This window comes from Dendrobates tinctorius, unplaced genomic scaffold, assembly GCF_039654945.1.
Source record: "Dendrobates tinctorius isolate UK_male_01 unplaced genomic scaffold, ASM3965494v1 ptg000159l, whole genome shotgun sequence".
Classification (NCBI taxonomy): domain Eukaryota; kingdom Metazoa; phylum Chordata; class Amphibia; order Anura; family Dendrobatidae; genus Dendrobates; species Dendrobates tinctorius.
In genome coordinates, this window is record NW_027361826.1 from 13,001,725 (window position 1) to 13,020,247 (window position 18,523).

Below are 18,523 nucleotides of genomic sequence, written 5' to 3' on the forward strand. Positions count from 1 at the left end.
GTCCAATTACTGAAGCTGGGCCAGATCACTGAAGGTAGTCCAATCATTGAAGCTGGGATAGATCACTGAAGGTAGTCCAATCACTGAAGCTGGGCCAGATCACTGAAGGTAGTCCAATCACTAAAGCTGGTCTGAATCACTCAAGATAGCAGGATCACTGAAGCTGGGCCGGATCACTGAAGGTAGTCCAATCACTGAAGCTGGGCCAGATCACTGAAGGTAGTCCAATCACTGAATCTGGGCTGAATCACGGAAGGTAGTCCAATCACTGAACTGGGCTGGATCACTGAAGGTAGTCCAATCTCTAAAGCTGGTCTGAATCACTCAAGATAGCAGGATCACTGAAGCTGGGCCAGATCACTGAACGTAGCCCAATCATTGGGCCGGATCACTGACTGTAGTCCAATCACTGAAGCTGTGCCGGATTACTGAATGTAGTCCAATCACTAAAGCTGGTCTGAATCACTGAAGGTATCCCAGTCATTGAAGCTTTGCCGGATCACTGAAGCTGTCTGCTGAATTTCAGTAGTTGATCCCTCTGTGCTCCCTGGAGGTAAGCCGCTGCATACTTGTATGCGAAGTTCATACAGTAATAGTACTGAACATGTCTGAACCGTGCTGAATACAGGGCATCCAGTGCTCAGTGCTTCTACTTTTCCACTGCTGCTAGACCTTCAACATTTATAGTGAAATTTAATTCTGCTGCATTTTCATGGACGTCCTTACTGTTACTCACCAGTCTGCAGCTCTGATAATGTCGGTAATGTTAATGTCATTTGTAGCGAGAGTGAAGCGACTTAAATACATCTCCACTTTTATTATTTACTATGAGTAATTCAGATAATAGTAATTTCCCTCTGTAATCAGTGATCAGGCTTGAAGCGGAAGCCATTATGTGATGTGACTCATTCCTTGTGTTATGATGACTTTTAAAAGGGGCCGTCTGTGAAACTAAATGAAAGGAGTATTCCCATCTCAGCCATTTACTCCCACAGAAGTTTCTAAGGCGTTACAGGAACAGCGTAGCGCGGTCTGTAGGGCATAGCTCTAAACCTGAACAATTCTGCAGTCATTACCCATGTATTTTTTCCTACAGTGTATACAGTGCCAAATCCCATCCACAACCCTTGTTTTTGTGGCTGCTGGTAAATGTTAGGCTGCATGATTGAAAGTGCCACATATTTTGGATAAATAAAGCACTGATTGCACCAAGTTTTTGTCGAGAGATGGTTTTGTTATACTTGAGAGGTATACAGTGCCTTGTGAAAGTATTTGGCCCCCTGGAACTTTTCAAACTTTTCCCACATTTCATGCTTCAAACATAAAGATACCAAATGTAAATTTTTGGTGAAGAATCAGCAACAAGTGGGACACAGTTGTGAAGTTGAACGAAATTTATTGGTTATTTTAAATTTTTGTGGAAATTCAAAAACTGAAAAGTGGGGCGTGCAATATTATTCGACCCCTTTTAACTTGATACTTTGTTGCACCACCTTTTGCTGCGATTACAGCTGTAAGTCACTTGAGGTATGTCTCTATCAGTTTTGTACATCGTGAGACTGAAATTCTTGCCCATTCTTCCTCGGCAAACAGCTCGAGCTCAGTGAGGTTTGATGGAGATCGTTTGTGAACAGCAGTTTTCAGCTCTTTCCACAGATTCTCGATTGGATTCAGGTCTGGACTTTGACTTGGCCATTCTAGCGCCTGGATACGTTTTTGTGAACCATTCCATTGTAGATTTTGCTTTATGTTTGGGATCATTGACTTGTTGGAAGACAAATCTCCGTCCCAGTCTCAGGTCTTTGCAGACTCCAACAGGTTTTCTTCAAAAATGGTCCTGTATTTGGCTCCATCCATCTTCCCATCAATTTTAACCATCTTCTCTGTCCCTGCTGAAGAAAAGCAGCCCCAAACCATGATGCTGCCACCACCATGTTTGACAGTGGGGATGGTGTGTTCAGGGTGATGAGCTGTGTTGCCTTTACGCCAAACATATCATTTGGCATTGTTGCCAAAAAGTTTGATTTTGGTTTCATCTGACTAGAGCACCTTCTTCCACATGTTTGGTGTGTCTCCCCGGTGGCTTGTTGCAAACTTTAAACAACACTTTTTATGGATATCTTTGAGAAATGGCTTTCTTCTAGCCACTCTTCCATAAAGGCCAGATTTATGCAGTGTACGACTGATTGTTGTCCTATGGACAGGCTGTCTCACCTCAGCTGTAGATCTCTGCAGTTCATCCAGAGTGATCATGGGCCTCTTGGCTGCATCTCTGATCAATCTTCTCCTTGTTGGAGATGAAAGTTTAGAGGGACAGCCGAATCTTGGTAGATTTGCAGTGGTATGATACTCCTTCCATTTTAATATGATCACTTGCACAGTGCTCCTTGGGATGTTTAAAGTTTTGAAAATCATTTTGTATCCAAATACGGCTTTAAACTCCCCCACAACAGTAGCACAAACCTGCCTGTTGTGTTCCTTGGTCTTCATAATGCTCTCTGTGCATCAAACAAATCCCTGAGACTATCACAGAGCAGGTGCATTTATACGGAGAGTTGATTACACACAGGTGGATTATATTTATCATCATTAGTCATTTAGGACAACATTGGATCATTCAGAGATCCACAATGAACTTCTGGAGTGAGTTTGCTGCACTGAAAGTAAAGGGGTCGAATACTATTGCACGCCCCACTTTTCAGTTTTTGAATTTCCACAAAAATTTAAAATAACCAATGAATTTCGTTCAACTTCACGATTGTGTCCCACTTGTTGATTCTTCACCAAAAATTTACATTTGGTATCTTAATGTTTGAAGCATGATATGTGGGAAAAGGTTGAAAAGTTCCAGGGGCCGAATACTTTCACAAGGCACTGTAATTCTAATATCGGTCCAAGAAGACTCCTACTGTGCATAAATGGGAAAATACAGCCCAAGCCCTCATGGATGATAGTATTTTCTATGTTTATGGAGTATGAATCTCATAAATAAGGATGACAGGTTATGTTTAGAGATGGGCGGATTCCTGGATGTTCAGGTTCTGTCGAACAGTTACAAACGTTCGGGTACCAGAACAGTACCCGGACCCCATTCACTTGAATGGGAGACCGGAACATCCAGTGTTTGCCACGCTGTCATGTGCATGACAGCGCGGCAAACACTGCTTCTGATCGGCGATGAAATCATGCTCTCCGGTTAGAGAGCCGCGTTTCCCACTCTGTCAAAAGACAGCGTGAGCGCTCAGCTATGATTGGAGGTATAAAGTTTACCTCCAGTCACTGGTGTCAGCTGATGGGACTACTGATCCCATCACACGACACATGCAGCTACTAATAACAGTGAGCAGGAGCGGCGGATTGGAGTATTCATCACCTGTGCTGTAAATAAATAATTAAAAAAAAAAAAAAACCAGCGTGGGACCCCCCTGTATTTTTGATAACCAGCCAGGCAAAACTCACAGCGGGGGGCTACAACCCTCAGCTGTCAGCTTCATCAAGGCTGATTATCAAGATTAGAGGGGTCCCCACGCTGTTTTTTTTAAATTATTTAAATAAATAATTTAAAAAAACTGCGTAGGGTCCCCTCCATTTTTTACAACCAGCCTTGCTAAAGCAGACAGGGGCTGATAGTCTTAGGCTGATAAGGGGCCATGGATATTGCGCGCCCCCCCCAGCCTAACAAATTGCAACCCAAAGCTGCCCAGAAAAAGCACATCTATTCATTGCGCCAATTCTCGCACTTTGCCCAGCTCTTCCCACTTGCCCTGTAGCAGTGGAAAGGGGGTTAATATTTGTGGGGTTGATGTCACCTTTGTATTGTCAGGTGACATCAAGTCCACAGATTAGTAATGGAGAGGCGTCTGTAAGACACCTCTCCATTACTAATCCTATAGTCACATGGTAAATAAACACAACTAGAATTAAGTCCTTTATTACAAATAAAACAAAACACAGCAGATCTCACTGAGGTCACCGCAGTTCAGCCCAGACGGAAATAGAGCCTCAGTGGCCGGAGGTAACCTCGAAGATGTCACCACTGGTTACTGAGGCTGCGCTCACAGCAGTTCAGTCACCAGTGGTTCTCAGCCTGGACAGTTGCATCTTGGCACAGTCCAGGTTGAATACTGTTTATCCCCCAGACATGGATTACGGCGTGGGACAGAGCGACAGACAGGTATGGTATATTGTCGTTTTTTTATTTTTGGTTTATTACAGGAGAACGAGGGCTTCAGTGGAATTAGGCGTTAGGTGATTATAACTGTGTTAGTTTTTCATTTTTATTTAAAAATAACAATGTTTTGTTTTATTTCTAATAAAGGACTTATTCTGGAAGTCTCTTCATTTACCATACCACTATAGGATTAGTAATGGATAGGTGTCTTACAGACGCCTCTCCATAACTAATCCGTGGGCTTCATGTCACCTGACAATATAAAGGTGACATCAATCCCACAAATATTAACCCCACTTGCCACCGCTACAGGGCAAGTGGGAAGAGCCAGGCAAAGCACCAGAATTGGCGCATCTAATAGATGTGCGTGGGAGCCATGGCTCTCTGACCGGCGGGGATGATTTCACCGCCGATTATAAGCAGTGTTTGCCGCGCTACCGTGCACATGACAACGCGACAAACACCCGGTGTTCGGGTAACAAACTCGAACAGTAACACTGACTTCGTGGTGAAGTCTATGTTCGTTGTCCGTGCCTGAACAGTAGGTGTTCGGTACGGACGCCAAACTTTACTGTTCGTGTTCGCCCATCTCTAGTTATGTTGCTTTTTATAGCCGGTTCTATAGCTTTTTTTATCGATGGTTCTGTAGCTTTTTATAGCAGGTTCTGTAGCTTTTTATAGCAGGTTCTGTAGCTTTTTATAGCAGGTTCTGTAGCTTTTTATAACAGGTTCTGTAGCTTTTTATAACAGGTTCTGTAGCTTTTTATAGCAGGTTCTGTAGCTTTTTCTGGAAGGTTCTGTAGCTTTTTCTGGAAGGTTCTGTAGCTTTTTCTGGAAGGTTCTGTAGCATTTTATGGAAGGTTCTGTAGCTTTTTATAGTAGGTTCTGTAGCTTTTTGTAGCAGGTTCTGTAGCTTTAAAATGGAAGGTTCTGCAGCTTTTTCTGGAAGGTTCTGTAGCTTTTTAAGGAAGGTTGTGTAGCTTTTTATAGCAGGTTGTATAGCTTTTTATGGAAGGTTCTGTAGCTTTTTTATGAATGTTTGTTTTTTGTAGCATTTTTATTTGGACACTAAGAAATTAATATGGGGAAAAAAAGGCTAATTATAGTATTTGTCAATGTGAAACATCTTCCAGTCTTCTTGATATGTCTTATGAAAAGGTGTACATTTTTCCTTCTGTCTTGGCTACAGAATAATTGAAGTGTGGCTTAGCTGAAGGAACGCTATTCTTCTACTTCACAGATAGTGATGGATGGGGGAGGCAGGTTCCTTCTGGTGACAGCTGACTTCTAGCAATACGACCTTTTTCCTTTTTTGTGAGGCTCGTGAAAAGGAAGGAAAATAATTCCCACTTTTTTATCTCCTTATTGTCCTGGGTAGGGTATAATGTGTTATGCTATGATTTTGATTTAGTATGATGGGAAAGGAAGCACCAAGTTATTGCAATGTTTTACTAAGGTCTAACTTCCCTAGACTGATCCTTATAACCAAAGGGTTGCAGCTTAATGTAATATTCCGTGATCTCTTTGTGTGGTCAAGTGCTGGGGTCTAAGGAGTAATTTTTCTTCTTGTGGAGAGTGAGATATCAAGCCTGGCATGTCAGTGAGGAGACTTAAAGGCCATGCATTCTCATCTGGGAAATGAAATATGCAAATTGTGTCTTCAGAGAGGAAAAGGACTTGAACTCTAGCTCCACCTACTGTAAGCAGCTATTCTAAAAGTCAATATTGACCCTACAACTACGTTGTCAGCCTTGCCTGCCTGCTACTTTTATTATATGTAGCTCTAAAGGTCCCCATGCACATTAAACTAACATTAATATCGACAGTTGACCATCTAATGTATATGGAGGCCTCCCAACGTCATCCAATCCGGAATGTCCAACTTTGGACTGCCTATTTTTCTTTATTTATTTTTATTGAGAGGTATGCCACCGCCAGTGGATTTTTTTCAGTGACTTTCTCACCGAGAACATAGAAGCTTCTGTGTGTGATGGAGTCGGGAAACATAGCTGTGAGCCAAGCCAGCTGTCTATTGCGTATGGGAGGTTTATGTTTGCCGCCGATGATCAATTTGTATTTTTTAATGACATTTTTGTTTATTTTGCCTATATTATACCGTAATGCAACTATCAGTTTTTAAAAAAAAAAACAACGATGAAGCCAGCTCACAAAAAATGTCCAATAGCTCCAGGTGCTCGGAATGCTGTCCAGATCAGACGTATGCAGCAATACAAAGAGAAACGAGGGGTTTGTTCCAGCTTTCCAAATTTTTCTTTGACCATGGTTAAATTTTCCATAACACTAGCGACGCGTTTCAATCGTACTCCTGCGACGTTAATCAGGGTTCTGACTACGACCCCAGGAGTACGATCGAAATACGTTGCTCTTTTCCTCTAAATTTTTTTTTTTTTTTTTTTTTTTTAAGCGTTATGAAATTTTAAACCATGGTACAATAAAAGTTTTGAAGTCTTGAGTTTTTACCCATTTTCACATTCTACAGTAACTCAGATTTACCCCAGATGAAACTGTATCTATCTATGTAGCTTTGGTTATGGGACTATGTTTATAGAACTTTTTCTCTACTTTTTATTTTCTATTTTGCAGATGTGAGTTCTGGGTCCGTGAGTGGAACGCTGAAGTCTCTGGAACAAGGCAAGAAGGAGCAGGAGGATGATTTTGATATGTTTGCACTTACTAGAGGGAGTTCTCTGGCCGAGCAACGCAAGAGGTGGGTGGCCGGCGTGGCACTCAGCGCTAGTTTTACTTTACTGCTGTTTGTAGAATTGCTGAATGTGTAATGGGTCATTATTCTTAGTATATTAAATTATTTTTCACCAACATATTTAATAATTTAAATACATTTAAATACAATCTACTTAATAACTTACCCACATAGTGAGCTTCTTATGAAACTAATCCATCAGTTTTGGGGAAAAAAAATAGAAGTCCTCAAAGGAAACAGGTGCAAGGACTGGGAAAGCATGCAACGTGTATGGCAATGTGGGATTTGATGTCAAAACCACAGTGTTGCAATGCAGAATTGCTATGTTATACACCGGCCATCTCTGCTGCCCAGTCCTTCTTCACAGAGACTCTAGTAGTAAAATCATCCCCTCCATACAGCAGATATGGACATGCAGGTCTCTGAAATGTAGATCCATCCACACAACAGTGAGGCATATGCAGTATACACATTTCTCATACCTGCTCCTGGATATCACAGATCTATTCCTATGTATTGGGTGAGATACAACCATTTAACGCACGGTGTACACCTGCTGGAGGGGGATACTCCGATATTAGTAGACTGCATCTGAGTATCCACCCTCAGTAGGTGGGCTTGCATGAAAATGATGCACAGCAGAGCGCACATTCACTCTGTCTGCACCATTATAGTCTATGGCCCATTGGCGTGTACTCCCAAATCCGGTTCTGCAAGGGGTTCAGACATGAACCCCAACAAGACCAAGGAACGGGTGCCAAAACAGTGTGAAAACACCCATATTTGTAACCATCTCTATATCTCTTAAAATACCTTTTGTAGGTTTTTTTTTTTATTCCCAGTGTACATTAAAAGTTACATTTTATAGCTTGTCTCCTTGCTACATATACAGTGTATTCTCTGATAGGAGTGTGACATTTAACTATAGGGCATAAGTACATTTTGTGGCTGTTAAATTCATCAACACCTTTTAGATTTCCTATCTGTTGCCGCATTCCTGAGTACTTAACATTTAATTCATATGCATATATAGCATTAAGTCCTCTGGGAGTGGCAGAGCACTTCCAACGTGTCTTCTTCTCCAGGTTGTTTCCTCCCCAATCATCAGCTTCTTTAGCTTCATTGATAATTCATGTCTGAGTGATGTCAGATGCCAGGCCAGGAAACCAGACTATGAGCTATCAAGCTAACTTTGCTGATGCTGGATGTGGAAACAACCTGAGAAAGCAGAGGCACGGGAAGTGCTCTGCCTCTCCAAGCCTCTGAAAATGATGTGTTAAGTGCTCTGGGGGTGAAAGAGCACTTCCTGAGCTTCTGCCACCTCCGTATCACTTAACACCTTATGTGCACATGACATAAAATGTTATTTACTCAGGACTACAACAACAGATAGAATATATAAAGGTATTGATGAATTTTCATTTGAAATACCTGCACGTCCTTGGATGCGGTTTGGGTGGGATTATCTTACTGATAGATTCTCTTGATGGAGAATTAGCTCCCCCTATATTTCTATTTTAGTAAATACTTTAATTCAATAAGAAATATAAACTATGGAGCAACTCTTTTGAGGCTAGGAGCGTTTTCTCCTAAGTTCAGTGGCCCTAGTTGGGGGTTCTATCCAAACCCCTTAGCAAACCGTGATTTGAGCGTATGACTACGCTTAGTAGACTACGTCTTGGTGCCCACCATCAATAGGCATTTTTGGATGACCATGATGCACCACAGAGCACGCTGAGACTCCATCTGCATCATTACAGTCAATGTCCTCTTCGACTTGTACGCTCAAATCCCTTTTTGCTTGAGGATTCGAACGGAAGCCTTGACAGGGCCACTGAACGTAGGTAAAAACGTGGTGTGAACCCAGCCTTAGATGATCCATTCCTTTAAATGTATTGACAACTGGTTATCAATTCCGTGGATTCCCTGCACGCTCTTCCTGCTGTCTGTGCCCCATGCCAGCCAAATTAGGAAGACATTTCCTTGGTATGAGGAATGGTAAGCCAAGTTGGCAATTTATTCCTAATTTCCCAGTAGCATGAATTCGGGAATGGCAAGAAAGATGCTCCGGAATTGTTACTTTATGGGAAATCTAAGTATTTGCCAACACACGTACCCAGAGAGATGACAAGTCCTTATTCAATAAGACTCTGAAAATGCTTAAATCCATGAACTTATGAGAACTGCAATAGGTATAATGTCTTGGTCATCATCCAAGAGTCTGAGATAGTTGTCAGCCCGCCTTCCATAGGTGATAAAGGAATATTGGCTGTCATCTGACTCTCTCCGGCCCCAGGGGTGAGTCTCGGGCGTCGTAAATCAATGTTGTATGAACTGAGAAGACCGCAGGGCTGATCATGTGAGGTTCTTGCAGAAGATGTAAAATGACCCCTCATATAATCTGATCTTTCTTTGGTGAAGAAGATTGAGAGCTTAGTTTAGGTACATGACGGAGGAACTTGACATCAAATTCCTCTACCCTCAGGGTGTCCAGTCTATTTCTGACTCCCCACTGGCTTGTACATATCCCCTTCAGGTCTCTGGTCTCCTCACTGCGCTTTCACCTTCTCTTGCTTCCAGGATTTGTTATTTACTTGAATGACAACTTTTTGAGCTCTTTTTGGCTACATCTTGGGTTTTTTTTTATTTTTTTTTTACATTTTTGTCATTTTTCTTATTTTGCTAACCATGAGCCTTTCCGATTTCTGCGGCTGGTGCAAGCACCTAAGAGCATTTGTGCCGTTCTTCTTGATTAGTGGGATGATAGTGGGCATCTACTTCATCCTGGAGGCCATCGTGCATAGCGGACCTTTATCTGATGAGCATTTCTTTGATCGGATTGACCTTCATTTTCCTAAACCAAAGTCTGGACAGAATCCATCTGCTCCCAGGTTATTCTTAAGGTTTTGACCCATCACGTGTCGTTTGTCTTCGGGAAAGTGAATAGTTTTGTAAATAAGGGATTTGGAGTTTGGCTGAAAATTTCCCTAAAAAGTTTTTAGCAAGTCAGAAAGTTCTCTGTACGTTAAATATCAGTCTGAAGAACAAGAGTTGATGTTGGCTTCCGATTTTCAAGAGGGGCTTGTACATGTGCTGGATAGGATTGTTTTCCATTTTTGGAGAACATGCATTTTAAACACCAAAATTCCCAGTCATTCACTTGAACCCCTGTGGTTTGTCGTTTTCTTATTTTTTTCATTTATGATTTCCATTTTCTATTTTATTTAGATTAAATCCTCATCTTTTTCCCACTTAGTGTTAAATATGAGGATCCTCAGGCAGCAGAAGGACTTGCAGTAGCCCTCGATACTCGGCAGCAGAACACTGGCGCGGTAAGTATTTTTTGACATGCCCCATAATTACCAGACTTTTCTAGAAATGCTGAAAGCAGTTGTCCAAAGAATTAAAGAGGCAATACTCATTTTTAACGATCGCCTGCTGCCCCTGTTCCAACGCTGGGAGTCTTCGCTGGTATTTACTTCATGGGCCAGGCTTAAAGTGGACCTGTCATAAACCAAAAGTGGCCATTTTTTGCCTTATTTTATTTAGGCTGTCCCCCTGAGTATTCAGTAGTTGTTTTTGTTTTTTTTAAATCCGCCATACTGTTCCAGAGAATGTCTCTTCATATTTGGTGCTAATGTTTATTGCCTTTACAGAGGGGGTGTGGCTCACAGGACAATAATGCAGAGCAGTCTAAAGACACGCCCCTGAGGATCCTATGAGCCACGCCCCTCAGTAACGACCATACAGATTAGTACTAAAAAAGGCCCATATCTCGGGGTGATTTAAACTCCGGGTATCAGACACCACAAAATAAAAGCAAAACGTGTCAGTTTTTTGCTCTGTTGACAGGTCCTCTTTAACACTCAGGGAATGCATAGTAAAACCCCTGCATCTGCCAGAGATTTTTTGCAATTTTTAAAGTAAGCATCCTGCAAGCAAATTATTCACATTGAGAAATAGTGTATTTTGAAAATATAAAAACAAAAAAGTGAAAATTTTAATCGCCCTTTTCCCCTATTGAAGGTTTTTAGAAATTTAAAAAAAAAGAGACATTTATGACATCACATCCATAAAAGTCAGATTTATCAAAATATAAAATTAACACCGTATAATCTGTAACAAGAAAAACATTCAAAACCACAGGATTATGGGGGGGGGGTTTTGGTCACCACTCCAATCTTAAAAATTAAAAAATTGCAATCAAAATTTCATTTGTACCCCTAATTGGTATGGTTGTAACCATCAGCTTGCCATGCAAAAAAACAAGCCCTCACACAGCTCATTGGAAGGAAGGAAAATAAAATGTTATGGGTCTCCAGTAATGGCAGCACAAACCAATTTTTATTTTTTTTTTTATTTTTTTGTGCAAAGGTCAAAATTTCTTTTCACCACGTAAATAAATAAAAAAAAAAAAAAAAAAAAAAAAGATCCATGCAATTTTGATACTGCCATAATCGTACTGATCTGAGAATCCTGTTTTCTCGTGATTTTTACCACACCATAAACTCTGTAAAAGCAAAATACAAAAACATGGCAGAATTGCCTTATTTTTCAACCCACTTGGAATTTTTTCCCGTTTCGCAGTACACTGTAGCTAAGCCCACTTTTTCCACCTCACTAAAGAGTCTAGAAAAGTGTCTAAAGCACTTTTCATTTGTGTAATTTAAGCCAAAGTTGTGTAGCCATTTGCTTTATAAATTTGCATTAATGTCTTTAAACCTAATCTGATCAGTGACTGGTTTACAGTCTCATAGTTTTTGTCTTTTAAAGAAGTAATATTAGGGTAGTATTAAAGTGAACATGTCAACCTGTTTTTGCTACTCCATATTAGAGCAGCATGATGAAGGGGCAGAGACCCTGATTCCAGTGATGTGTCACTTACTGGGCTGCTTGCTTTAGTTTTGATAAAATCACAGTTTTCTCTGCTGCAGATCTAGCAGTTCTATGAATTCTGCACTCTGTATAACCCCGCCCACACCACTGATTGGCAGCTTTCTGTGTACACTGTGTAGAGGAAGAAAGCTGCCAATGAGTGGTGGGGGCGTGGTTATACAGAGCTCATGACTGCATGACAGCAGATTAACTAGTCCTCTACTGAAAATCTCCTGCTAAAATAGTGATTTTTATCAAAACTATAGCAAGCAGCCCAGTAAGTGACACATCTCTGGAATCAGGGTCTTTGTCGCCACAATATGCTACGGTGGCAAAATCCTGGTAATGGATTCCCTTTAAATTCAATTGAAAAAAAATGTACATTGTTTTTTTTTTTTCTCATCAGATTCCCACCTCTCAAAACAATTTTATGGACGACATTGAAAAATGGCTGTCAGTTGATGCAGTAAGTAATGAGGCCTTGTTGTCCTGCCCTGTCTGGGAGTCAGCCGCTGCTTTTTCCTGCTTTATTATTATAGGAGGTTGTTGTGTGAAATGTGTCATAATAATAATTACGGTAATATATTGCCGGTTGTAATCAGACTCCTGATTAGCGATCTGGTGATTTGATCTGAAAGTGTCATTTTGATTATTCTCATTTCCTCGACAATGGCTGGAGTGCTTCCCGTCTAACCATTTCTAGGTTTATTTTATAGGAACCCTTTTCTGTCTTAGTAAAACCTTTGGTTACCATAGAGACTGAGCCGCTTCTGCAAGTAACACTAATATGAAGAGAAGTCTCATTCTTGAGCTTCTGTGCATAATATCGTGTGACGCAGGTGCAGTATCACACACTCATAGTTATACTTTATCTGCCTGAATACTCATTGGAATAGGATTTACAATGTAAGTTACATTTAAGGGAATCTGTCAGCAGATATTTGCTTCCTCATCTCAGAGCAGCATGATGTAGGGACAGAGACCCTGATTCCAGTGATGTGTCACTTAGTTTAATTGGTGCAGCCGCTGTGATAGACCTGGTGACAGATTCCCTTTAAGACTAGTAGGAAATAGTAATTTATATCTGTTTTGATATTGAATGAGAGGGTCTGTCTTGAAATTGACAAGTTAAAGAGAACCTGTCAGCAGGATTTAGCACTATAAAGTAAAGGCATGGCCATAATGGTGCAGTTATACTGATTACATACTTGCGGGGAAGGAAGAAGGCAAGGCCAGAGGAGCAGGAAAGACCCTACCCCCTAGGCCCGCACCTTGACGCACAGATGCAGTGGCTTGCAAAAGTTCTCACCCCTTTGGCTTTTTACCTATTTTGTTACATTGCCACCTATGTTTTAATTATTTTTTAATCCGATTTGTGTGTGATGCATCAGCACTAAATAGTCTTAAGTTGGTGAAGTGAGAAAAATATAGGTATAAATTAAATTTATGGGAATCAAATAACTAAAAATTGGCATGTGCATATGTATTCACCTCTTTTGCTGTAAAGCCTCTAAAAATTTCTGGTGCAAGCAATTCCCTTCATAAGTCCCATGCTTAGATTGCACACAGGGGGACCTCCTGTCACTAAGTGTCACATGTCTGTCAGCATATACACTTTACCTCCTCTGAAAGGCTACAGAGGCTGCAACACCATTAACAAGAGCCCCCACTAATCAAACACCATTAACAAGAGGAGCCACTAACCAAACACCATTAACAAGAGGCCCCACTAACCAAACACCATCAACAAGAGGCCCCACTAACCAAACACCATCAACAAGAGGCCCCATTAACCAAACACCATCAACAAGAGGCCCCACTAACCAAACACCATCAACAGGAGGCCCCACTAACCAAACACCATCAACAAGAGGCCCCACTAACCAAACACCATTAACAGGAGGCCCCACTAACCAAACACCATTAACAAGAGGCCCCACTAACCAAACACCATTAACAGGAGGCCCCACTAACCAAACACCATTAACAGGAGGCCCCACTAACCAAACACCATTAACAGGAGGCCCCACTAACCAAACACCATTAACAGGAGGCCCCACTAACCAAACACCATTAACAAGAGGCCCCACTAACCAATCACCATTAACAAGAAGCACCAATAACCAAACACCATTAACAAGAGGCCCCACTAACCAAACACCATTAACAGGAGGCCCCACTAACCAAACACCATTAACAGGAGGCCCCACTAACCAAACACCATTAACAAGAAGCACCAATAACCAAACACCATTAACAAGAGGCCCCACTAACCAAACACCATTAACAGGAGGCCCCACTAACCAAACACCATTAACAGGAGGCCCCACTAACCAAACACCATTAACAGGAAGCCCCACTAACCAAACACCATTAACAGAAGGCCCCACTAACCAAACACCATTAACAGGAGGCCCCACTAAACAAACACCATTAACAAGAGGCCCCACTAACCAATCACCATTAACAAGAAGCACCAATAACCAAACACCATTAACAAGAGGCCCCACTAACCAAACACCATTAACAGGAGGCCCCACTAACCAAACACCATTAACAGGAGGCCCCACTAACCAAACACCATTAACAAGAAGCACCAATAACCAAACACCATTAACAAGAGGCCCCACTAACCAAACACCATTAACAGGAGGCCCCACTAACCAAACACCATTAACAGGAGGCCCCACTAACCAAACACCATTAACAAGAAGCACCAATAACCAAACACCATTAACAAGAGGCCCCACTAACCAAACACCATTAACAGGAGGCCCCACTAACCAAACACCATTAACAGGAGGCCCCACTAACCAAACACCATTAACAGGAGGCCCCACTAACCAAACACCATTAACAAGAAGCACCAATAACCAAACACCATTAACAGGAGGCCCCACTAACCAAACACCATTAACAGGAGGCCCCACTAACCAAACACCATTAACAGGAGGCCCCACTAACCAAACACCATTAACAGGAAGCCCCACTAACCAAACACCATCAACAAGAGGCCCCACTAACCAAACACCATTAACAAGAAGCACCAATAACCAAACACCATTAACAAGAGGCCCCACTAACCAAACACCATTAACAAGAAGCACCAATAACCAAACACCATTAACAAGAGGCCCCACTAACCAAACACCATTAACAGGAGGCCCCACTAACCAAACACCATTAACAGGAAGCCCCACTAACCAAACACCATTAACAAGAGGCCCCACTAACCAAACACCATTAACAAGAGGCCCCACTAACCAAACACCATTAACAAGAGGCCCCATTAACCAAACACCATTAACAGGAGGCCCCACTAACCAAACACCATTAACAGGAGGCCCCACTAACCAAACACCATTAACAGGAGGCCCCACTAACCAAACACCATTAACAGGAGGCCCCACTAACCAAACACCATTAACAAGAGGCCCCATTAACCAAACACCATTAACAAGAAGCACCAATAACCAAACACCATTAACAAGAGGCCCCACTAACCAAACACCATCAACAAGAGGCCCCACTAACCAAACACCATCAACAAGAGGCCCCATTAACCAAACACCATTAACAAGAAGCACCACTAACCAAACACCATCGACTATGAAAATTGTAGATTCACTCTGAAGGCATCAAAACTATGAATTAACACCTGTGGAATTAATAATTAAAAAAAAGTGTGAAACAACTGAAAATATGTCTTATATTATTATTATTATTATTATTATTATTATTTATTTATATAGCGCCATTAATTCCATGGTGCTGTACATGAGAAGGGGGGTTACATGTGAAGTTATAAATATCATTAACAGTAAACAAATTTACAATGAGAGACTGGTACAGAGCGGAAGGGACCCTGTCCTTGTGTACTTACATTCTATGGGATAGTGAGGAAGAGACAGAAGGTCGGGGGTGCAGCAGCTCAAGTGGTGTTGAGGCGGCGGCTCGGGCAGTGGTGAGGCGGCAGAATGGTCATTGCAGGTTGTAAGCTTTCCTGAAAAGATGGGTTTTCAGGTTCCCTTTGAAGGATCCGAGGGTGGTGGATAATTGGACGTGCTGATTCATGGAATTCTAGAGGATAGGGGATATTCGGAAGAAATCTTGGAGGCGATTGTGTGAGGAACGAATAAGTGTGGAGGAGAGTAGGAGGTCTTGGGAGGATCGAAGATTACATGAGGGAAGATGTTGGGAGATTAGTTCAGAGATATAGGGAGGAGATAGGTTGTGGATGGCTTTGTAGGTCAGTGTTAGTAGTTTGAACTGGATTCGCTGGTGAATTGGTAGCCAATGGAGGGATTTGCAGAGGGGAGAGACAGGGGAGTAGCGAGGAGAGAGGTGGATTAGTCGGGCAGCAGAGTTGAGGACAGACTGGAGTGGTGCAACAATCAGCGCCACTTTTCTTGTGGTCCCCGCCAGTGCTGAAGTGATGACTTGCTGTCTATTATATGCATGACCACGGCAGCCAGTCACTGGCCTCAGTGATGACACTTGCCTATGCGGTAGATGACTGCTGACTCCATTGATTGGCTACACCTGGCAGGCGAGCGATAGACAGGACTTTACCACTGCAGGATCCTTAAGGGCCACATGAAAGTCGTTGCTGGAAAAAGGGGTGTTTTGAAGGGTAAGTTATCATTATTTCTTTTTATAGCATTCCCATCTTTTCTAAAATTCTAGTTTTGTGGATACTAACTTATTATTGATCTTCAAATAATATACCACACTTCATTAGATTAAAAATGCAATTTTTATTAGAAACCTCAAACAAAAGAAAAAGAAATTAGAGGTGTGATCATTAAAATAACTATACATAAATAAGTCGGCCATAGAATATTCTATATAGAGCAAGTAAAACTGACAAGCTATAAAACATTTTATTTCTTTATATATACCGTATTTTTCGCACTATAAGACGCACTTTTTTCCTCCAAAGATGTGGAGGAATGAAGGGGTGCATATTATAGTACGGATGTACCAGCTCTGGCTGTGGTGGGGAGGTGGGGAACGGCATCGGCAGAGCAGCGGGTCACAGAGGCAGGAGCTGGTTGCTGCGGCTAACTCCTGTGCCCGCCGATATAGAGAAATGAATATTCACTGCATTCCATGCCCATTGGCGTGGAGGGCAATGAATATTCATTTCTCTTTAATAATAGTATCTTGGTATGATTGGCCCCCATCTCCGGTCCTGGTATTCATGCTCAATCCTTATGATTGGCCCGTACCCCCATCCTAGTATGCATGGGATTGCAGGACTGGGATGGGGGCCAATCATACCAGACTAGGAATGAGGCCATGCATACTAGGAATTGATGGGGGCCAATCATACCAGACTAGTAATGGGGCCATGCATACTAGGAATTGATGGGGCCCTGCATACCAGCATAGGGATGGGGCCATTCATACTAGGACGAGATGGGGGCCTGCATACCAAGATAAGATTGGGGGCCTTGCATACTAGGATGAGATGGGGGCCCTGCATACCAGGATAAGGATGAGGGACATGCTTACTAGGACGAGATGGGGCCCCTGCATACTAGTATAGGGATGAGGGCGATCATTCCTGCTAGGATGGGGATGAGGGGGCCCATGCATACAAGGAGGCCATGTGTATCAGGATGGAGATGAGGGGACCTTATATATTAGCATAGGGGGTATTAAGTACAGAATTGACCACATTTTTTGCTTCAAATTTTTTTCCCTAATTTCCTCCTCTAAAGCCTAGGTGCGTCTTATGGTCCTGTGCGGCTTATAGTCCGAAATTTACAATATTATAAATAATTTAAATAGTCTATATTCCTATACCGGATTTAAAAAGTACATAGCAGAGAACTCAGTGCATGGTCAGTAGTTACCCAACGTCTAAATAAATGGCCGCACCCTTACGGGTATTTCACCTTATGCTTTCTCAAGACTGGGATCGTTGGAGTGTTCCTTTACTTAGTAATCCCAGCCAACTGCAGCTCAGTGCTTGCAAGCTAGACAGCAGCGTTGGTCGGTCTCCCAGGCAACGAGCTGCATACAAAAACGTTACTAACACAAGAATGGCTACCTATTTTAATAAGCAGTAAATAGAAAAAGTGCTTGTTTTTCCAAGAACTGTCCAGCCATATCCATCTATGACGATATGAGGATTGGAATTACTCTTTAAGGAACACAATGATATATTCTTGGAATATTGTCCGTTGCCTTCCGTGCTTATAAACAGAGTATGTGCCGTTAATAGTCATTCTTTTAAGTCATATTTTCTCGGATAGCGTCTGTTTCTTGGCCGTGATCTCCAGCTTTCTGCATTTGTGCACAATAATCGCGTCAGTTATAGATAATGTGAGACGTTTTCATGTTCTCTAATAACATGGTTCAGCGACCCCATACAAACCAAGTGAATCATATCTGTTATTTTGTGGCGCAGTCATCTGAGCACCGTTGTTACGCGCACAGTCCCGCACATTGCTTTGTGCCTTTTATGACTATTTCTCATTGACTTAGCCTTTTATTTTCAGGTTGTTAAACCTTTTCCCATCCTTTTCCTAGTTAGAAGTTTTCTGTGAATCCTAGGTAGCAAGTAATATGGCTGCTCTTACAGCGTCACAGTGGAGGTCACCCAGCTTCCTGAACTACCGATGTGGCTGGTGCGCTCGTGTGGGAGTTCGGAGGTAGCCTTACCCTAGTTGAAAGGGTTTGGTGGCAGCCCCAGTGGTATTTGTCATTGTGGCCATATTGGCTATCACCCAGCTCCAAGAAGATGT

General features: G+C 42.1%; 1 protein-coding gene across 3 annotated transcripts in view; it reads left to right on the plus strand.

The window, feature by feature from the left end:
* The window catches only part of LOC141052331 (target of Myb1 membrane trafficking protein-like), a 140,348-nt gene that overhangs the window by 94,347 nt on the left and 27,478 nt on the right, over positions 1 to 18,523 (plus strand). For all 3 annotated transcript variants that reach the window (XM_073549546.1, XM_073549548.1, XM_073549547.1), the window contains exons 11-13: positions 6,776 to 6,899; positions 10,150 to 10,225; positions 12,175 to 12,234. In XM_073549546.1, the coding sequence (XP_073405647.1) occupies positions 6,776 to 6,899; positions 10,150 to 10,225; positions 12,175 to 12,234 (260 nt within the window). The remainder of the gene's footprint in view (positions 1 to 6,775; positions 6,900 to 10,149; positions 10,226 to 12,174; positions 12,235 to 18,523) is intronic.